Source organism: Branchiostoma lanceolatum, chromosome 5 (assembly GCF_035083965.1).
Source record: "Branchiostoma lanceolatum isolate klBraLanc5 chromosome 5, klBraLanc5.hap2, whole genome shotgun sequence".
NCBI lineage: Eukaryota > Metazoa > Chordata > Leptocardii > Amphioxiformes > Branchiostomatidae > Branchiostoma > Branchiostoma lanceolatum.
In genome coordinates, this window is record NC_089726.1 from 21,305,387 (window position 1) to 21,328,135 (window position 22,749).

Below are 22,749 nucleotides of genomic sequence, written 5' to 3' on the forward strand. Positions count from 1 at the left end.
TGCAAAATTTGATTCGCTATCAATGGTACAGCCATGTTGCGATGTTTGTATTAAATGTGTGTATTATGTACCATTTACATGTCTTCGAATGGAAGACATTACGAGCTTCTTACAAAAGGATTAAAACGAAAATATGTAGCTGTATTTCCAACGAGAACAGACCCTAAACATTACAGATTATTTTTCATGCAGTGAGAGATGAAAAACGTGTATTCTAACCTTGTATCAGCTGCAGTATAAGGACCATCTTTTCGATGTGGTCACCCAGACACAAAACGGTTGCTCAGCTCATATCAAGCATTTAGCTGCGAAGCACCAAAAAGCATCATCGCAGCTTTCATGCTACATGTCACATTTCCTGATGCACAAGGAACTGACTCTAACCAATCGAAGGAGGGATGAATAAAATTGCTTATTCAGGATAGCAAAAAAAAAAAATGAAAAAGAACATTGTCAACAGCCGCACAAGTAAGTCTGAGAACGACTAAGAAAAAAATGCAAGATTATCCTTGAGTTAAAAGGTTTTCATACCACACCCTGCAATTATATTCAGATAACATGTCTTTACGTCAGAAAAGGTCATTAAAGTACCTATCCTGTCAGAACGATTCTCATCATGTTGTCCATCACGGAACGGAACAATGGTCATGTCAGGAACGCCTTAGAATTGATGCTGTAGACCGAGGCCACGTTGCCAATACTGTCGATCAATCAACCGCAGGCATCAGGGCAAATGCATGGCGGCTGCAGACATCTACCAATACTGTATGACTGTAAAAATCTTTGAATGTATTCTTATGCCAATTTGCAACATATTGGATGGTTGATTTTGTACCTCATTTAACATACTTGTATTTTCCTTAGTTGCTTCATTTTCCGTTCTGTCGGTCGTTTCTTTGACATATGTGCTGGTGTAGCCTCCTTTATTACAGGTTTGCGTAGCAAAACCTTCGTTGGATCTGTTGGCATGTGTGGTGGTCGCCATCTTGAATGATGACGTCACAGGGTCACCATACCATTTTATTGGGACGGGTGTTTTTAGGGGGTCGCTAGCGTTGTCTTTATTTTTAACAAATTTTTCATTTTTAACCATATCATACATTCAACTGAATTAAAAAGAAAAATTCAATACCAATTCATATTTAAAAAATGACCCCGTAATCGCTTAACTAACCTAGCAAACCTGAAGTATATGTAGCACAGATACTTAACTCTAGTTCACGTTGATTTTACTCTGATGAGTAAGGATAAACATTTGATACGAAATTACCCGCCAACACTGACTCTGGAAGTCTCTTCCTTGTAATATCCGCACATCCCTCATTATCAGCTCCTTCATAAACAAACTATGTATATCACTCGGCAAAAAACACTCTGTAAATAACGAATGATCTACCTTAATATATTGACAAAGTCAAATAACAGATGACTCATATGAACTATTGAATAATCTATGCAACCTCCGTGATATAAACCCAAGTTTTGACTTTGTTAACGAGTCTATATATAGCTTTGTCTCGTGCAAATTGTTTTTCACAATCGCTTTATTTTTTCTGCTAGTTTTTTTTTCGGTATATTTAGTCCTGTGTTTTGTGTACGCCTCCATATGTATATTATGGGATTTGTGATTTTTTTTTTTTAAATTTTGAACATTGTCCAATTGCCAGGGCTAACCCTTTGTTAAAGCCTTCAGCTATTTAGATAGCCCCGGCTGTACTTGTTTTGTGTGAAATAAATAAATAAATGAATAAATTGAAATAAGATAAACTTAAATGACATAAAATAAAATAAAAGATAATGAAATAGAATAAATGAAATAAAATTCAATAAATAGAATAAAACAAAAGATAATAAAAAACAAATAAATAAAATAACATAAAATAGAATTTGAAAAAAATAATTGCAAGGCGGAAATGATAGCATAACTGAGAAAAAATGTTGATGTTGAATAGACGGTCAAACAGTGTGAGCTACTGACAGGACATTCGTATTGCCTTCATTTTGCAGAATTGAATTTGAACATTGAAAGGAAGAACCAATCGCCATAATGGTATGGTGGCCTTCAGCCTATTGCTTCGGTGACGACGCCCTCAGATGGGCGTTCTTCTGACTATTGTTCAGGCCAAGTGAAACATAACGTAGAGTCATGGCAACTGTCGGTAGCAATCTTCCAGACGGGTTAGAAACTACAATAACCGCTCCTATGACAATAGTACAACTGTACGTACAATGTGTCAGGTTTGTTTTATTGCTGTCACCAGTCCAGGACAGGCGTCATAAAAAAAAAACGTTTGCGGTGAGGTAATCTGTTACGTGATGGAAACCTGTAGTCATCTTAGCGCTGTCTCTCTCTCTCTCTATCTCTTTCTCTCTCTCTCTCTCTCTCTCTCTCTCTCTCTCTCTGGTTCGTCTTCGATGACGAAGATTTCAGGGGTATTTCATCTTAGCACTGTTATAGTAAAATGGCATAGGCCCTACGGCAACATAGCTCACGTCACTAAATATATGGTGCACCATATGAAGTTTATTCAAAACAAGTCAGACAGTTATCACAATATGAACATTACCTATAATAAAAGCATAGTGGCGTAAACAGCCTCACAATTATTCTACATGACATTCAATGATATCAGTAGTGAGATTGATCTTGAAGGTTAAACAGACTCAAATCTATCCGTTTTACATGGCATTCAATAAGGTAAGTGGTAAATATGCTGTGGGAGTGGGTGAGATTAATATTTGACGACTGAACTCAATCTAGTTGATCAACTTTATTCATGGCAAGATGACATTAAAGAAACTATTTCGTTTTATAATATGAATGCCCAAAATCAAGTTGTAGCGATCGCAATTTATGTCATTTTCAACTAATAGTGAATTAAAATATCCCACATACCTAGATTAAAAAAGTTCGAATATAGTAACTTTAGAAACTAAAGCATCACAGATTCAACAGATCGATTAAATGATCAAGCAAATGCCGATTTAAAAGCAATACAAATCAATTCTAAAAATATTTAGCTTCAAATCAGTACAACTGTGCTGCAGCGAGAAGTTGTGTATACATTTTAAAGACAGCAAGTTGATATTTTGAGGTCCCCAAGCTGTCAGTTCTCCCTGCGCCACTCAGGGTCCTCTTGTAGCTGCACCTGGCTAAACTCTGACGCCTCGTCAGTCTCGGGCTCTGACGTGCCTGAAAGAATCATTAAAAGTCATCATTAAAATCCTTCCACCCACAATCTGACGATGCCACCAGTTTACACACGACATCATCGCTTCCTTGTGTTTTTGCAACCTATTTTATTCAATTGTTATCTGTTATTTGATTTCACCTTGTTATAATCATGATATCTTGGCATTTTATATGAAGGTGAAATATCAATCATGTAATTATGAAGATTATCATGAGATAATGAAATATACAGTCATATATACACACTGAACATAACAACGTCTAAAACTAAAGTAGCTATAATTTTACCACTCTGTCACAAAGTATCGCACGGACGCTGCTGTTTCTCTAAGTTGGAATCAAATGGCAGACACAAAGCGCTAATAGGGTTTGGAGCTTAGCCTCCCAAAAATGGATAAAGCAGAGTTGCTCGAAATCTAATATCCACCAGCTCACCGTCCAAGCTGACTTTAGCTAACCGCTGCAGAACATCCTCAACTTCATCGTTACGCGGCTGAAACTCGCAGCTGTCCGGGTGGTAGCCGCCATTTTTCCTGCAGTACTCAAGAAACCTAATGACATGTAAACAAAGAAAAATTCAAGACGTCCGCGTTAAAATAATAAAGAGCACAAAACCGTAGCTTATTAGCCTGAATTGGAACTTTTTTTTTTCATGCAGCATTTAATGTTTTCACCCGTCGTTGTATCCAATATATTAATTCTAAAATTAAATTGCATGTCTCCAAATGCATAAAGTGAAATATTGTTATTGTACAACATATATGATGGTAGGTTTAAATCAGTGTTCTAAAGGTAACCCGTGAATAGTAGCTTCCGAATATAAGTCAATTGTTTTCTACAACACCAAGACACTTTCATTCAAGGTCACTTTCTGCAATCTTACCCCGATTCCACCATTACTTATCTGAGGTCAGTTAATTTTTTTAACGTGATTGTTTTGTCCTTTGGGACAAGTAAATGAGTGTTACTCGGTTTAAGATCCTCATGGCATCAATGACCTGCATTTTAAACACATAATAGTTTCCTACCTGCCCCAATACTCGTCTCGACTGAGTGTGTACGGGTTTCCCACCACGATGAGCAGGGCTTTGGCTCTGGTGATGGCCACATTGAAACGCTGTATCAACATTTGATTTTTTTTTAGTCAAACGTAAAAACAGAATCAGTTCCAGCAACCCGTACATGATTTAGAGCTAGTGCTACAATGTTTGGTGGATATATAGAGACTCAAGCTATACTACTTATCTATACTATAATATACTGTCTGTTTGTCTTAACAGACTAGAAAAAGGTATAGATATAGCATGATATTAATAGGAAAATGATGCAAAAGATCATAGCAGCTTTTTACATCAATCAAGCCGAAGATTGGGGACTAAAAACCAGGACCAAATAGAAATGAAGCTAACAAGTAATTCAGTCTCATCGTTCCCGATAGCTAGTATATACGCACCAACACTTGACTCTGAGGATGATGCTAAGGAGTCTTTCTACGCTACCCTGAACAGTATCATCCAAGCTGTCCCCAGCAGAGATAAGCTCCTTGTGCTTGGAGACTTCAACGTCAAAGTCGGTCGCGACTACAGACTCTGGGAGGGAATCCTTGGTAACCAGGGCCTTGGGTCCTGCAACTCCAACGGGCTTCTCCTCCTTGGCCTATGTGCTGAAAATGAACTTGTAATCACTAACACCCTCTTCCGGCTCCCAAATCGTCACAAGACCACTTGGAAACACCCACGGTCAGAGCACTGGACCATCCTTGACTACATCCTTACCCGATCACGTGACCGGAGCGATGTCCTTGTGACCCGCAGCATGCCCGGTGCAGATGACTGCTGGACAGATCACAGACTCCTCATAAGTCGCCTTTAGACTCCGACTGCGTAACCTTCCCCGTCACAACAGACCGGCAAAGAGGGCACGTCGCTTCGACGTCGCAAGGCTGAAGATTTCTGAAGTTAGGGAAGACTACGCCAATCGTCTTACAGAGCTCCTGGGTGAGACTCCACCCCCGGCGCAACAGCCGGACTCTGTAGAAGCGGACTGGTCTGTGTTCCGCGACAACATCAGCAAGGCTGCAGAAGACGCCGTCGGGTACTGCAGGTGGTCCCATCAAGACTGGTTTGACCAAAATGACGCCAGTATCCAAGAGCTGATCAACCAGAAGAGATCTGCCCGCCTCGCATGGGAAAATCGCCCCACCCGCGCCTGTCTGCGACGCTTCAAGAAGGCAAAGCAGGAGTGCCAGCGAAGGCTCCGAGAGCTGCAGAATCTCTGGTGGCAAGATAAAGCAAAAGAAATCCAGTCTTACGCTGACAGCAGAGACCTCCGGCGTTTCTACGCTGCAACCAAGGAAATTTTTGGTCCTCGACGTGGAGGTACCAACACCCTTCTGTCTGCCGACGGAATAACCACCCTTACAGAAGACCAAGCCATCCTTAAAAGGTGGAAAGAACTCTTTCAGGTGCTCCTGAATCGCCCATCTACCGCGGCTGACGACTTGCTTCGTAAGGTACCCCAACACCCGGTCAGGCATTGGATGTCACTCCCTCCCTCCTACGCAGAGTTCCAGAAGGCGCTGAAACGCATGAAAACATGGAAGGCCCCAGGTCCCGAGAACATCCCGCTTGAACTCATCGCTCATGGGGGCGAAGTTGTGGAGACCAGGCTCTTCATGATAATCCTGCGTATGTGGGAGACGAAAACTGTGCCTGCGGACCTGAAGGATGCCACCATCATAACCATCTTCAAGAAGGGGGATCGCTCTGTCTGCGGAAACTACCGTGGCATCTCCCTCCTAAGCATCGCCGGGAAGATCTTTGCACGTGTCCTGCTAGACAGGCTCCTGACTGTCGCTGAGGAAGTCCTACCAGAGTCACAGTGCGGTTTCCGACCCTCTCGTGGCACAACCGACATGATCTTCTGTGCTCGCCTTCTCCAGGAAAAGTCCCATGAGCAACGACGACCGCTATTCTTTGTCTTCTGGGACCTGGAGAAGGCTTTCGACAGCGTCCCAAGACCAGCTATGTGGGCAACCCTGAGACGCTTTGGCTGTACCAACCATTTCACCGACCTAGTATAGGCCCTTCACGATTGGATGACTGTCCGCGTCGTGACGAAAAACACAATCTCTGACCCCTTCTCCATTAACACTGGTCTGAAGCAGGGCTGCGTTCTTGCCCCCACCCTCTTCTCCCTCTACCTTGGGGCTATGATCCACGAGCTCCCTGACACGGCCTCCGGCATCCAACTTCGCTGTCGAATGGATGGAGGCCTCTTCAACACAGGACGCCTTCGTGCCCGCCGACTCTCCACCATGTTCAATGTACGGGAGCTACAGTATGCCGATGCCAACGCAACCCCTGTGGACACAGTTGACGCCCTCCATCCTACTGTTAGTGCCTTTGATGGTGCGTACTCCCGCTTTGGTCTCACCTCCAACGATGGGAAGACCAAGATCCTTGCACAGGGAGCCCCGGGCCAGCCCCCTCCTGACACAAGCAATGTATGTCTCCGGGGCCAAGCCCTTGAGACTGTGGAAGCATTCCCGTACCTTGGAAGCTACCTTTCCAACGACTGCACTGCGCAGAAAGACATTGACAACAGGATTCGTGCTGCACACGCAGCTTTTGGGAGGCTTTCAAAACATGTCTTCCTTAACCACGACCTCAACCTTAATACAAAAATCATGGTGTTCCGAGCCATCGTCCACTCGACCCTCCTCTATGGCTCTGAGGTGTGGGTCCTGTACAGGAGTGACATCAAAAAGCTGGAGCGCTTCCAACAGCAGAAACTCCGTGCGATCTTGAAGGTCAAATGGCAAGATCTCGTGACAAATGAAGCTGTCCTTCTCCGAGCAAACCTCCCCAGCATCGAGACTACGATGGCACGACATCGCCTTCGCTGGGCGGGACACGTCAGGAGAATGCCCGCCAGATCCTGTTTTCACAACTTGAACATGGCACAAGATCGCGAGGAGCTCCCAAGCGTCGATTCCGCGACCAACTTAAGGCCACTCTCCTCCACTGTGACATTGATCATGCCAACTGGGAGACTCTGGCCGAAGACCGCACTAAGTGGAGGCGTAGCATCACGCTGGGGACAGAATACATGGAAAACCAGCGCAGACACAAAGAAGAAACCAAGCGACAGAGACGTAAAGAGCGGCTCCTCCAGACTCGCTCTCCACCCACCCTACGCTGTACAAAATGCCCTCGACTCTTCCACACTGCCCTGGGCTTGGGCAGCCACACCAGACACTTTCACCCAAGAACAGTGTTAACCTAGTTGAGGCAGCTGTCTGTTTGACACGGGTTCAATGCTCGGCCACGAGCTAATGCCGATGATGACATTCCTGAGACCTGATGTTAGAAGTGGGATCTCTCACCGAAGACAAAGAAAATCCAGTAGGTGTGTGTGTGTGTGTTTGATTTTTTCTACTGCTGGGTGGAGGGTTGCACCTTTGGATTGTTGAGGAATCCCAGGTTGTAGTCCTTACCTTAGGATTGTTGAGGAAACCCAGGTTGTAGTCTTTGTCCATCTTGAGGTACTCCTGCCGTGTGCTCCTGACGGTGGAGACGATGATGACCAGCCTCTCCTGTCCCTGGAACTCCTCAACAGAACCCACCTTGATCTCAGAGTAATTCTGTAGCTTCAAGGCATGCTGGATCTTCTGGACCTAAGAGATAAATGTGAATCTTGGTTAATTCCAGCCCTGTGGTGGACGGCCACTCCGACCGTTGAGGTTGCTTGTCTGTCTGTTTGTTTGTTTCTTTATTTAGATCTCTATCATTGAATACATTCACTACTCCTCCTCGAGTCAAAGATTAAAGTTATCGGTCTGGTGGTTAATTGTGCAACATTCTTATAAAGGTATATTATAAAAGATACTCATATGAATCTCAAATTATGAATTGTAAACAGCACCTGTCTGCGGTAGGGAGAGATGATGCCGATGTTCTTTTGGGTTACGCGCATCCCCCCACGGCTGTTCAAAAGCTCATTGACGTAGTCCAGCACTGTGGCGACTTCTCTGGCGTTAAAGAAGGACGGACTGTTCCCCTCTCTCTCGTCTGTCCCCTCCACTCCGTGGAAGATCACTGGGAAGTTTTTCTTCGGCAGGTTTTCCCAACGGCACAAGGATTCCCTCACCAACTCGTCAGCGTACACCTGAATGTAACATATGATACGAGTACGGAAAGAGAAGTGTTAGTTCTATCTAGAGTAAAGACTGTGACAATTGCACTCCCTCTCCACTTGAGGCTGTGGCGGCTGAGCGACCGCTGTGAAATAAATGAAGAAATTAGAATCTTTTAAATCATACTTTAACACTGTGATTGATATTACAATTATAAAACCAATAGTCACACATATCTAATTTTGATCACTCAACGGTTGGTGAGGCATCGGCATCTAGTGAAAAGGGAGACTTGCTTTTTGGGAAGATGGGCATTTTTTTTATAATAGCAACTTTTGCCTCAAAATATCAATAAACATGCGAGGGTAATTTAGCTTAACTTATCTCACCTCCAGTTCTCCGTTGTAGAACATGCTGTTGGGCTCCTGCAGGATGGCGGGGTGGGACCGGTAGTTCCGGACCAGTTTGGTCAGCACGCGTGAGTCGTACTGTCCGTTAGGACCGCGCTGGTACAGGGGACACTGGGTCATCAGCCGCTCCAACAGGGACATGGCTTGGGATTCAAAGACACAGTTTGCCCAAGGGTTGATTACAAGTAACAGAAAAACACTAAGAATAAATAACATATAACATGTGACTGCCCTAAAGTGTAAACGATAACTCTAAAGCCCGATTTGTTAGGTTTGCCTTCATTTACGAAAAATTGAAGGACGCAAGACAAGCTTTAATCATAAGAAACCATAAAGCAAAGTCGTATATAAAGTCAGTCTTGTTCTAGCCGTTTAAGACATTGGCCTGGCCTTGTACATTGTTAACTGTTTTCTAATTCTCAATCGTCTGATTGTAGCAGGCTAGTGGTCTTAAACATCTTAACACCAACCGTAACGATGAAAGGATAGGTTTTTTTTACCGAGTCCATGTTTGATGGCCACAGGAGACCTGAGTACGGGACCGAGCTGTTTCGGGTCCCCAGCCAGTACCAGCTGCCCTCCGGATTCCGGAGACAGCAGTCCGGCAACCGGAATGACGGCTTCCGGCTCCACGGCGTGTCCGGACTCATCGATAAAGACGTGAGTGAAGTGACCGTGAGGAAAGTTTGCCGAGGCAAGCCTGTAGATGTGAAATATTTGAATAGTTTCAAAAACATGTATACGCATATAAAGTATGTCATGAAAAGATTAGTGAAAAAAGGTTAAAATGCCTTTTCCCCCACTCTATGCCTGTCAAACATCGCATAAAAAGAGCCTCCTTCAATTTTTTGCGTTAATGTAGGACAACTCTAACCAGCTTTCTAACATGTCTTTTTTAGAAATAATAAGACGCAGCTTAGTTCTACATGATAATTGAAAAGTATTTTGGGTTTAATTTGACGCGAAAGGTGACAACAGCTTTTACTCGCCTTCCAGCAGTCACCAGTGTAGTGACGACGATGCGATACCTATGGATGATCTCCTCCTTACTTGGAAAATAGATCTCACGATTGGAGTCATAGTTACAGCAATTGGCCTCCTGTAAAGGAACGGTTTCTTCAATGATAATGATTTTCCAAAGATAACGTGATCAGTGCTAGTGACAGACAGGCTTAATATTGTGAGAGACTTTTGACCCAACATTTGGACATCTGTGCTTTAATTAACTAATAGGCATGGATCCGAACATGCATGATAAATAATTGTGTTGCAGAGCAAGAAGATAGAGTAAACGAACATTATCTTATGAAGTACACAAGGTAGCCTGCTTAGTCCAGTGGTTAGCGATCCTGCCCCTGGAACTAGAAGTCCCGGGTTCGATCCCGGCTGTGTCTCTCAACCGACATATGCGCGCTACCGGAAAGGGTTGCGGTCCTTAGGACGGGACGTTAAGCCGTGGTCCACAATGAACCTGTAAATACTGTATATAGCGTCTGTCTTTTCTGTCACGACCAGTGGAAGATTAGCTCATCTGTTCATTAAGTTCATTTGAGCTTAATGGTTCGAGATCACTTCCCTTTTCTTTTTTTGTGAGTTGTATTGGATATTTGTACCTTCAGATCTTGGGGTAGGAAATCCCACCGTCGTGACACGGCGTTCATCCTAATGAGGGACGCCTTAAACTCTGCTTGCTTGATGAGACGCTGGGCCAGCAGGTCCGCTGCACTGTTGGACGGCGCACAGGCCAGGATCACGCTTCCGCGGTCCAGAGTGAAGACCTGAAAAACAGCTGTAAAGTTTACAAACATGACGTCTCTCTGGGTACGATGTTTTCACCATGATATGTGCAGTTTTAGACAATATAACTTTTGCCACAGTTGAGTTTGTCCCATCACCATCACGAAATACAGTATTGACTTGTATTGACTTGAGCACGTAGAAAACATGATATGCACGTTTATGTAATTATGCTAAAACGACACACTTCATCCGCACAATTGATTGCCAAATCTGGCTTGGCTATGTGTATAAACATGGTACTTTGTATATTGACATGGTGTATTGGCATATTTTAAAGGTTTGAATTAAATTGATTAAAGAATCCTTTATAAAGAGATTACAAGAAAGAAAAAAAAGGTCTAAAGAAACCTTTGTGTTAAAGCGCCATTTTGCTGATAGTTTTTGGACATCACAAATAAATATAAAAGAAAAACTTTGCAGGAACTTTGGGAATACCTGTTTGATAGCCTCCACAGTGGTCATGGTCTTTCCCGTCCCAGGAGGCCCGAAGATGAGGTACGGGGCAGGACGGGAAGTGCCGGCCACGATGTGCCGCACGGCCCGGTTCTGCTCCTCGTTGTCTCGCAGCATCCTGTCGAAGAAGCTGGACAATACGCAGTCAGCATATCATCGATTCGCTTTGAATTTTGAGTTACAAGTACGTGTGTAAAGGGCACTAGTGTAGCTTTAATCTGCAAGCAGACATTCCGGTGGCAAAGATCGTCACAGCCGGCCAATACTGTGCCCAAAAGCCGTCGTTGGCCGTGCTGGCTGATGTACACTTTGCCGTGAATAAAGATTTTGGCCAGCGGAATATCTTTGCTGGGAGATTAAAATCACTTATGCTATCCATAGAGCTCCTTGACGTCGGTGTGGCGTAACGGTTAGAGCGTTGAACTCGGAATCAATAGGTCCCGAGTTCGATACTCACCATGCCCCGACGTTGTGCCCTTGGGAAAGGCAATTTACACTACCTTCCCAGGCGATGGAGTGAGGCCCACCGACCCTAATCGGCTAATCTGTCAAAAAACACACTGCGGATTTGGTTGCCGATGTGCCAACATCTAGCACATTTGCCACTAAGAACCGTTAAATTATATATGGTATCCAAAGCACCAAGCAAGACATGCAAAAACAAGAATCTAGTATCTGAAACTCGCGTCCGGATCCCTGATAGCCTGAAAGGCCCCCACGCTCGAGTCTTTGGGGAACAGTACATGCTGCATCAACGCCTTTGCGCGGGCTTGTTGGACCGCCCGGTGCTGCAGTCGCAGGGGCAGGCGGCCGAAGGTGAACTGGACGTCAACCGTCATCCCCGTGATGAAGTTTCTCAAGAGCCTAGGAAGAGGAATAAGAAGAATGCTTACTGACCACATGGAGTTATATCCATGTGTTATAATTATGCAAAGACAGTGCAGTTAAACATCATTCCAAAAACTCAATACAGTGACAAGCCGTGTTGTGTCGTGTGGCGCGCGGCTGTCAAACAAAGGAATCCGGGATCTAATCCCAGGTTGTGGCTAGAGACATCTCCGAACTTGCGCCCCAACGTTGTGCCCTTGGGAAAGGCACGTAACACGACTTTCCTCACTTCACTCAGGTGTATATACCTAGCTCATCAAGGGTTAGGGACGTCCCTCGGATAGGACGTTAAATGGAGGTCCAGTGTTTGAGGAGAGTCACACCTTATGCACGTAAAAGAACCCACCACATCTTTCGAAAAAGAGTAGGGACATGCCCCGGTGAGTGGATCAAAACATTCCGGCCTAAATTGGGGTAGGGAATTTCCAGAGCCGCCTTCGTAACCCCTGCTTCTCATTATGGGTCAGAAAGGTCATGCTTGTCTCCAGCATTGATATTTCTGACCTAGGTTGAAGAGACGCTGCTACAGTAAGAATTAGTTCAGTGCTTTGATGAGTGGCCCCTTACAGCCTCGCACTGGGCGAGTTCGTTAGAAAGATCGTTAGTCAAATGTGGTTGCTATGTGTTACTCCAGGGTGGCCGTCGAAAGCCACCGGCCTCAAATCTAAGGACCGCCTGGAGTTTTAAAGAAAATACTGTCATACGAAAGATTACGCCAAACTGCCAAAGCAATCCCCCTCACAGCAGCTGGTACTTACCAACTCAGAAGTTAAGTGTTGGACATAGCGTAGGTTTACTATTTACAATAATATTATTATTACAATGGCAAATCTAACGTCATGCATTCTTATAACTGGCAAACCTCTATATGATTTGTAAAAAAAAATACAGTTATTTTCTTCGGCCTTGTCGCACATAGCCGGCCACGTCCTCCCAAACTTTTCCAGTCCATGTTCTGCGCCAATCTTCCATGAATTTTGAAAACTCAACGTCGGTGAAGTCATATTTTGCTTGAGGGCGATCAGGGAATCGAACTTGGGTTAGAAAATAATGGATTCCAGGCTGCTCTCAACGCAGCGCCGAACGTTGTTGGGAGTGCTCGGGAGCAGAGTTGTGGGAAGGTATTGAATTCGTGAAGGGCCAGGGGCTTTAGCCTGGGCGTATTGTGAACATATCATTCATTACGTACCGGGAGGCCACGGCTGCGTTTCAAAGATGATTACAAGAGGGACTTGAAGGCTTTAGATATTGATATTATTAAGGAGCACTGGGAGGACCTTGCAAGTGACCGTTCCAGGCGGAGATGCACACTGTCCAGACAGCTCACATCAGGAGAAGCCAGAATGATGCACAGCGCAGAAGAAAAGCGGATCCGCAGAAAAGAGCTTTGCAACAGAACTGAGTCAGATTACGAATGCTTACAGGCTGTTTAGCCATAATCAATGCTGTATGGCCGTTGTGAATTAGGATTTTACCATGGTCAATACAGACCGACGGAGACCATATACATATATATTGAGAACATGTGAAACATACTGGTTGTTGAAGCCAAGCTTGACCTCCAGTAGCTCTGTGTGGTGCACGTAGCCCTTATAACGGGTTGTCCCGGCTTGACCCCCAGCGAATCGCTCTTGGACAAACAGGTGGTCACCTTTCAACACAGATGGACGGTTCTCTGCCAATCCTGGAACCTGTTATAGAAACATAAAACACAATATCCACATACATCTACAATTGAAGAAATCGAACCTGCAAATAGTAGACAAGTATAGAGTAGTCCTATTAGACGTAGTAAGATATCACCCTCTATTACGTTATATATTATCACCACTGTATGTATCCCTTTGCTTATCACCATGACCTGTACTTAGCTTGTTCAAGCATGAATGTACAATAAAGGTATTGCATTCATTCATTCAATAACCGACACACCAGAAATGACAGAGGGGGCCAAACTGGAAACCAGAATTTCTAATTAGCCGAACAATCTTTACTCAATAATCAAATCTCGTTCCAATACGTCAAGAAAGAAACGACAGTTTTCCAGAGCTTGACATCTTATGGTTATCTTATCTTAATGCTTCTTGTAAATATAAGGTCATTACGATAGTCTTACAGCAATTACAATAAAGAAATTATTCTGAAATTATAACATTTTGTTTCTGATATAGTTTATGCACAGTATTTTGAGTAATATTGCAATAAATGATAGACAAGACCACTTTCACTTATTATACACTTACTTCGTTGCATATTTTCCCTAAGGTTATGACTGGAACCGAAAGGTTTTGAGCCAGTGCTGACATATAATGAATTATTCTCCTTGAAACTTTCAAACAAAATTGGCCTCTGTAGTTCTACTTAATTACGAGCTAAATAGCTATTTACCCTAGACGAAACATGACCATAGGTATCAAAACTGGACGTCCTGCTACAGTAACATGGGACGCCGCTAGCTACGATAACACCTATTATCATACCAAATATAAGAAAGATCCATCCACAAAAGAACCTCCTTGGCAAAGATAAAAAGTACCGTGAGTCGAAGGAGCCTCGGATTAGAGTCCTTCATCAGTGGAGCGTTGTCCATGTTGTACCGCTGTATGTCCACCTCCATCTGTATCTCCTCCGTGTGCAGCAGTTTTCCGAACCGAACACTATAACTTGCGAACATCAGGGGACCGGATAGCTCCCCACTGATGTCAACAACGCAAAGTCAGCCAAATAACGAAGTTCAAAACTTGTTTGCTATTATTTTGCATTAACCATACATTTGCAATATTGGGATTTTCATTTTTCTTTTTTGCAAGTATGTATTACGATATATGTACATCGCTGCAGCAGGAGTCCAATCTTGTAGTTTGTATCTTTGTTATATATTGCCTGGCCCTTAAATTCTCCCTCAAAAGCAGCCAAATGGAAATTTTGATGTTACTAAAAGAAAGCGATGGAAAGGTGCTAACACATCTTGTAAATACATAGGTGTTCTTTTATTTTATTTTCCGCTGGGGGGGGGGGGTCGTACTCACACCAACTATTTTACTCATGTCATTCATGTTTTAGTGTGTTGTCAAACATCTTATTTTCCATACTGTATAAGTGGCGGCTATAATATAAGATGTGCACAAGTTGAATAAGCCGCCACTTTGTCTTTGTTCATTTATTTGATTCTTCTTTGAAAAAGAAAAAATACATAGGGCATTACCTGAGCATGTCTGACTCTCGCCCTCTCAGCTGCCAGCGAAGGTCACTCGGGATGTCATAGAAGCCGGCAGGATCCATCACTAACCCGTCTCTTTGTGGGCTGATAGTGATTGGAAAATATATAAGGTGTTTCTATTTAGGTCTAAATACAGTTTAGCAAATCATTAACCTGCAATCTTGGTGTTAATTTGTCTTCATTGTTACGAATTATAATAATCGTTCTCGAAAATATTAGTCGACCTCTTCTCGGCCAAAAAAAAAAATTAAATCACAGATGAAATGCTTAGACATTTTTAAATTCATATTATCAAATTTTCGTCACAATGATTAAACTTTGGGGTTGATAACGATATGTAATTTAAAACAATTGGTCAGTGCTGTAAACTAAGACCTGTATCTTGACGGCCAACTGGTAAAATCCGTTGTTTAGCCCAACGGTGTTCTGTGAATTTTTCAGAAGAAAAATACAATCTAAGATGGTAACGATTTGAGATCTCTACTGTTCAGTATATCGGACACTGGCAGATCTAGGTTAATTTATTTGTATCAACGTATTTGTTTGTATAGTTGTAGAAGACCTTGCGAAAGTCGCTGTGATTTTGCTGTGTCAAAAAGAATTACGTATGTGCCGCGCCAAGATGCTGGTTTAAATCATGAGATTAATTCGCTCAACAGAATCAAAGGATTCTTACGGATCGGGTTTTACTCCATCGAGCATCTGAGTTCCTCTCTCGACGCGGTAGACCCTCGGCGGAGGCGTATAGGGCTGGGTAGGCGCCAGGGACTGGATGAGCTCGTCATCTATCCCAGCAGACAGGAACCTGTTGTGGGAAGGTGGTATTGTGGTTAGGGTTTTTGACTTAGAATCAAAAGGTTCTAGGTTCGAGTCTCTAGCAGTCCCCAATGTTGTGTTCTTAATTGGAAAATGCACTTAGCTTTCTCACTCCACTCAGGACAAGATAAGTACCTATATGTACCTAGGAACCTTTCTTTCGAATGAGCCATAAAGCCATAGGCCCTATTTCTGAGGAGATATTGCATTTTGCGCACGTTAAAGAACCTACCTCAGTTATTGAAAAAAGTAGATATGTATAACAAATCTTTCAGTACGGTCTTACGCCGATCGCACTTATCTATTGTACAAATCTAGAGTGTTGGGCTTAAGGCGGTTCTGCAGAATCAGGAAGCAAACAAACAAAAAAATACCTGGCGATGTGGAAGTTTCTGTCGTCAACTCGGCGATAGAAGTGGAAGATGACCGGGACAAAGTGTCAGGTGTATCCACGGATGGGACGGACACGCAAGTTGATGCTATACTCCTCTCCTGGATAAGAAGAAGAAAGTCAGTTTCCCCCTGTGCTTCGGGAAATCACAAACATCAATCAAATGCGTCGGCCATCTTGAATTTCCAAAAATATTTTCAGCAAATAACCCTAAAACACAAAGAAACATAATTAAAATATACTAAAAACTCTTATTTGAATGCTTTTGGTAAAAAAATATCAGGTAGTGATGATATTAAAGGGAAAATTGAATGTTTATAACCAAGATAATTATTTTGACCATGAAATAAGGATAATCAATTAATATCAAACCAGAAAAGTTCTATCAAATTACATTAGATGTAGTTAATGCAAGGAAATAGGTTTGGTTTACCAAGAAAACCTGAAAACGTCAGTGTTAAAACCGAAATTAGCGACTTTTGTAAAATATGCTTATCAGTAACCCGTTGCCATGACAACAAGAATGAATTATAAAATTATATAACTAATGTGAAATCGTTCCAACTATATTTCGGGAAAAGTCACTAAGTTTGGCGGTTCTAGCATTAGCCGGTCAAGAGTTATGCGACATCAAAGTTGGCGCGGGCCTCAGAAGCCACCCCGGTCTGAAAAGGGTTAACTATTGGGTATAGTTTATTATATTGGGTAGCTTGTACGAAGCGGACAATGAAAACGATAAGAGTATTGATTTTGCAGTCAATTAGAGAGTTTCACCGTAAGTTTCAAAAGATCGAATTTTTAAATGCAATACAATTAATTTAATATTGCTTCTTGCGGTTTGTTATCGATATTCACAAAGATTGATTAGCTAATATACATAGATTAACAGTTAACAACCCACCCAGTCAACCAAACAACTAAAAATCCACATCAGAAACATTTCCCATACTCATACATACCTGGGCCGAGTAGGTGTTCCCCCAGCCCACTTGCCACATGATCGTCGTCCGTAAGAACAAACTGCGGCTTCCTCCACACCATCTCACAGCCCAGCAACTGGATGTTGTTGTACTCTGACGTGTTCTTGACCGTCAGGCGTGTGTTGAAGGGGGCTCGCTTCTGGAGCGAGATGTTGATGTGGCCATTTTGTTCGTCCTGCTCACAGTTCACTTCGAATTTGAACTTGTTCATCACCAAGACATCCCTGTAATGGGCAAATGGATATTAAAACCAAGTTTGGAAGCATGACCGGCTGGATTATTTTAGACGCTATGCAATGCACTGGTGGTAGCAGACGTCGACGAATGCTGCAAAGTGTTCACGTGTGCGTGTATGTGTGTGTGTCTCTCTTTCTCTCTCTCTCTCTCTCTCTCTCTCTCTCTCTCTCTCTCTCTCTCTCTCTCTCTCTCTCTCTCTCTCTCTCCTTCTCTCCCTCTCTCTCCTTCTCTCTGTGTCTGTGTTTGTCTTTGTGTATATTTATGTGTGTGTATGTTTGAGAGAGAGGTCATGTGTGTGTGTGTGCGTGTGTGTATGTGTGTGTGTGTGTGTGTGAGTGTAGGTATCAGTGGCTCCATTAAGTACATGTGTTTGTGTGTGTATGTGTGTGTGTGTGTGTGTGTGTGTGTCTGTCTGTCTGTCTGCCTGTATGTGTGTGTGTATATATGTGTAAGTGTAGGTGTCAGTGGCTGCATCAATTACCTGTGGTTCTTGATCCAACTGAGCAGTTTCTGTTCCCGAAGTGCTGGTTCATCAGGTAGGGCCGCCTCCGTGTCACCGTCATCATCGTCCCCTTGCGCCTCTATTTGGGACTGCAGGTTACGCATCCCGAGATGCTGGTCCACCGCCGTGGTCCCCCTGGCCACCAGAAACTCTCCGGTGCCGATGATGACGTTCCCTGAGCGCCCGATTTGAACCTGTTGGTGGAAGACTATTCGTTAACATCCCAAGCACATTTCAGAAGATTCATCCTAGACAAAGAAAACATATCTTCTCTAAAGATACAAAGCCAGGAATTCCTGCTGCAGTACCTAGGTCGACCAGCATGAGGCCCAAAATGGACATTGACCGTCCGGTTCAAACCATCTACTAAATACCATCGGACACCAACACAAAAACACAATACGAGAAACGACCCTGCAGGTCCAAAGCAACCTGTTATGCTAGGGTCACATTTCCTAACCGGGGCCCGGCCCAGCTGTTTGCGGAAACGAAAAAACAAAGTGTATGTCAATAAATTTGTACAAGCTATGCTCTTAAATAATTTGGGGTACGTTTTGTGTTTTTGTTGTCTTTTATATCATGAATATCATAATTTCCGTTCCCAAAGACTCCCCGGCCGCGCCTAGATTGGAAATGTGACCCTAGCATTACTGGGAGCCCACAATTACACCACTTCCCTCATGCCAGCACCTATCCACCACCTAGAAATCAACACCACAGTACGTCCAGCGTCAAATATGCAAAAAGAAGATTGCCTGCTGCAGTATCAAGGTCCACGGGGGGACAAAAATCGATCTTGACCATCGGGTGTATATCAACTACCCACCTGCTAAATAGCCTCCGTTGCAGGCTCTGAAGCGGCTTTTTGGGGGGCTAAATAATACACTTTTTGCAGCCACCCCGTTACTATCAGCCATCCTGTAACAACCGCCTAGAGTCTGCACTATTTCGGTGTGTCAAAGCGAAATTAAAATCACGTTAGAGCGATTAACGCAGAGGTGCGCAGGCCCTAGGTGGCTGAAAGTTACAGGACGGCTGATAGTTACGGGGTGGCTGCAAAAAGTGTATTATTTAGCCCCCAAAAAAGCCGCTTCAGAGCCTGCAACGGAGGCTACCTGCTAAATACCATGGAAATACCATGGCAATTCATTTAGCGGTTCTTCAGATATTCCCCTGGACACGACACGTACAAAAAAACAGCGTATAAACGATACCTCTATTTTTCGTTCGGGTAAAAAGGAAAACAAACATACACAAAATTATAAAGCTGTATAAAATGTGTAAGATATTGTTATACCTGCCGTGTTCTGTGCTCCAGGAAAGCTAGTTGTTTGTAAACAAATACAGTGTAAAAACAGAAAAGTCTAATTAGCTATCTTGTATCTTAGTACCTTGTTATGGTTCCTCAAAACACGAAGCACCATCGAAAATGGAGTGCCCCGACGACGGCGAAAGAGCGGCTTAGACATCGTGTAGCTCCCTTCGTACATACTTTTAAGTTGCTGCTTGGTAACATCTTGGGTGGCGATATCTTGTCTTTCAAGGAACTGGAGAAACTCCGTTCCCTCTGCAAGCATCTCTTGTGGAGAAGCCTTTTGACTCCGAAAGCGAGGTCTCGACATGTCTGAACCTGAAAGGAAAAAAGAAGTTACTATTATCGGTTTGAAATAGACAGTGAATATTTAGAATAGGAAACCGTGTTGACGGATTTTTAAAAAGGGTTTGTACACAGTAGAACCGGATGTTTCTAAATAGGTAGTACAAATCTGGGCGCTCTGTCAAATCAATCGTTATGGTAAATATACTGGACGTTTTTGGTCAGCAAATAAAAAGGGTAAAATACTGATTAGTCGAACTAATAAGAACAATTTGGTCGGATTAAATCTACCATTCATAGAATAAGTGGTCAACTGGAATTAGGTTTGGCATATGTAGTTGACCACTTTGAAATGCTTCTGAATTTGAAGGACTGTTGACTGTTGACCCTTGGGAGGGAAAATCGTCGCTTCCTGTTTCATAAAATGCGTATTTGTAGGTCAACGACCTGGATCTTGGAGCAATTTGAGATGGGTTCGGGTCCTTTTACGAGAGCGAGTTCCTAAGCGGGGACAACCCACATTGGACTTACAATATAGTCAATGATATTTGACAACTTAGTTTTGATTGCTTATGACAGCAAAATACATTATTTTCTGATTATATCCAACTATAATAGTAGGTATTTAATTTTCGCTCATGACGTCATAGTAAACACAGCAGTAGGTTCGGTACTTGGTAAAGCGACTATTTTGAGAAGAAGACGTCCCATAATCCTCTTAGAATCACATACAATTGCATGTTTCCACTTTTGTTTGCTTTTCTGCTTCTCAAAGGAGCTTTTTCAAGGGTCTTAAAATTTTGTTTATTGAGCAATGCATATGATGGTTGCTTGTAATCAGGAACTGTTGTATTGCTGCGTCGTTGTACTTTTTACAGGTTGCCAGATCCAAAATAGATCCTATATAATAAATGCGTAAGTCTAAAAAACAGAATGGTTAGTCCATCAAAATCATGAGTACACATACACATGGCATGTTGTATCCGTTCGGCAGTCGCTATGCATGGGTAATTTATTGGGTCAGTTAATCATAATTTGCCGACATAGAGCATTCACGATTATTAACGTCAGATCAGAACACAGAGATATCAGACTTTGGCAAGTCGGACTCTAGTTGCGTTTTCTTGTATCTAAATCCACGGAGTCGACTCCACGTCTTCTCCAGGTGGGTTATGCAATGCTTGGGTCAGGGGTCATATTCAAATCACTGGAGGCGCTTGGTGCAAATTTGGATATTTGTTTCTTACTCTTTATATCATAGTTTTCGTTGTCTGTTAAAAATTTCGTGCCCCTTGTTTTGCGAGTTGGTAATGATTAAAAGCTAGACAATACTGTGGTCGTCACACCGCCGGCTAAGCTAGGCCTTCGAAGTCACTTCGCGGTCCTATGTGTAAACAAAACGTTCTTGAATTGGACTTCGGCTGAGTGTACTCCTTAAGTATAGACATTATGAAAACATTGACATTCAACAATTACCAATAACTTTGCAGCGTATGAAAGCTTTGCACTCCGTAAAATAGCATGGAAATAGTAACCCTTCCATTGGGCTGGGTTACGCTCGGTTCACGTTCGATATAAATTGAACTAAGACTCTACGTGTAAAGGCATCAGATACACAGCGCAGAATATAGAAACTGTCAAAGAACAAAAAGTAGTTTCGGCGTTCCCTTCCATGTGCGAGCGTTGTTCGGCTATTTTCTTGCTTCACGCTTGACCCCTTGCCAAAGGCGCATTCCAGAGCCCGATCTGATGGGCTTATACCTGTATTTGTCCTTTAATATAGAAATACCTTTAAACACACATTTCGATCAAGTTTCTCGATTCCTATCGTCCGATCTGTCACCAAAACTGCTGACGCCATTGCTAACTGTTGGCTTAGTTTCGTTGTTGCGTTATACTAATGCAATAGGCTTACCAAAGGCCAGGGTTCAACCGTACCTGGAGTATTTTTCGGAGGGTGTCATGGGGAATAACGTTGATTTTTTTTTCCTTTAATATACCTTTAAGTTAGCAATGAAATACAGGGAAACCCAAAAAGCTGACCGTGCCCCCGTTTCGTTTTGTTGAAAGAAATAGAAATTTCTAATTTGTAAACCCTATGGCTGAGTTTACATTATTTTTTAGTCATATAGCGGAGGGGGGGGGTCTTGTGTACATGTGTAAATCCAGGAAGTCAAGCACCCGGCAAGTTATGTATAATGCTCAGGTCAAGGGTCATAGGAAAATCAGTTAAGGCATTTGGCACAAATTTTAGAAACAAATGATTTTTCAGTGTCTGTTAAAAATGGTGTGCATCCTGTTGTAATTTTTCTGCGAAGGTGGCCATTCATCGCGGCATTACCCTACTGTTTTCTAGCTTCACTAATCAAAATGTGTACATGTATAGAATGAGTTCCGTCCGAAGTGGACTCAAGGTTTGTATTTTTCAGTACAATCTTGGTGTGCTAAGCAATGAGGCGGTTTACCGGGTATGCAATATAAACAAACAAAAGAAAAGTTTCGGAGTTCCCCTCTCTGTGCGATCATTGTTACATTATTTTCTCGCTTTACGCTTGACTACTTGCTAAATGTGTATTCCAGAATCCGATCTGTTTGGCTTATAGATGTATTTGTCCTTTTAGAAAGACCTTCGAACATACGTGCTTATCAAGTTTCTCGATTCCTATTGTCCGCTTGGTCACCGAAACCAGTGACGTCATTGCTACGTAGCCCTACCTGTCGGCTCAGTTTCACTGTTGCGTCATGTCCATACAACCTGCTAACCAAAGGTCAGGGTTGAACCGTACCTGCAGTATTTTTGGGAGGGGTGCATGGAGAATAACACTGATTTGTAATATCTATACCATTTTGAAGTAAAAAGTAGGAAGCTAACTGTATATCCACGGTTTGTTAGTTAAAAGAAATTGAAATAACTCATTTATAAATTCTATATTTAACTGTAAAGTGTCATTTTATATGCTTGAACTTATCCTTAGATATTATAGGTAGTGTTGACAAGGCTTGTTACACCTTTCCTCACATTTCTGCTCATGAATGTCTTCAAACTTCAGGGTTCTGTTCACCTTAAGTTTGTACAAGGTCAGCATTTGGTGGATTCTAGTTCGGGATTAATATTTGCGAGGTCG

General features: G+C 42.9%; 2 protein-coding genes across 2 annotated transcripts; both read right to left on the reverse strand.

Annotated features, from left to right (window-relative positions):
- Positions 1-2,504: 2,504 nt before the first annotated feature.
- LOC136435965 (putative helicase MOV-10) lies at positions 2,505-16,090 on the reverse strand. The gene is made up of 16 exons (XM_066429675.1): positions 16,053-16,090; positions 15,778-15,906; positions 15,087-15,185; positions 14,418-14,577; positions 13,418-13,572; positions 11,669-11,857; positions 10,976-11,123; positions 10,354-10,518; positions 9,730-9,839; positions 9,241-9,440; positions 8,720-8,883; positions 8,120-8,362; positions 7,692-7,871; positions 4,222-4,310; positions 3,629-3,744; positions 2,505-3,193 (listed from the first exon to the last, which is right to left on the reverse strand). The coding sequence occupies exons 1-16, from the start codon at positions 16,088-16,090 to the stop codon at positions 3,108-3,110; spliced, it is 2,271 nt and encodes a 756-aa protein (XP_066285772.1). The 3' UTR covers positions 2,505-3,107.
- Positions 15,793-19,665, reverse strand: LOC136435691 (uncharacterized). Its single transcript, XM_066429339.1, has 5 exons — positions 19,419-19,665; positions 18,007-18,221; positions 17,268-17,512; positions 16,292-16,409; positions 15,793-15,906 (listed from the first exon to the last, which is right to left on the reverse strand). The coding sequence occupies exons 1-4, from the start codon at positions 19,647-19,649 to the stop codon at positions 16,357-16,359; spliced, it is 744 nt and encodes a 247-aa protein (XP_066285436.1). The 5' UTR covers positions 19,650-19,665; the 3' UTR covers positions 15,793-15,906; positions 16,292-16,356.
- Between the last annotated feature and the right edge of the window lie 3,084 nt (positions 19,666-22,749).

Bases quoted from the DNA above. Each gene is read 5' to 3' on its own strand.
- LOC136435965 (XM_066429675.1), bottom strand. From the start codon at position 16,090: ATGGCTCATTCGAAAGAAAGGTTCCTAGGTACATATAG. The intron at 15,907-16,052 runs GTACTTATCTTG...TTCCCACAACAG, and splicing joins AGGTTCCTAGGTACATATAG to GTTCCTGTCTGCTGGGATAG. The intron at 9,441-9,729 runs GCGAGTAAAAGC...TCACATCTACAG, and splicing joins ACACTGGTGACTGCTGGAAG to GCTTGCCTCGGCAAACTTTC.
- LOC136435691 (XM_066429339.1), bottom strand. From the start codon at position 19,649: ATGTCGAGACCTCGCTTTCGGAGTCAAAAGGCTTCTCCACAAGAGATG. The intron at 18,222-19,418 runs GTACTAAGATAC...TTCCACCAACAG, and splicing joins TTTTGAGGAACCATAACAAG to GTTCAAATCGGGCGCTCAGG. The intron at 16,410-17,267 runs GTATGTATGAGT...CTTCTTATCCAG, and splicing joins GGAACACCTACTCGGCCCAG to GAGAGGAGTATAGCATCAAC.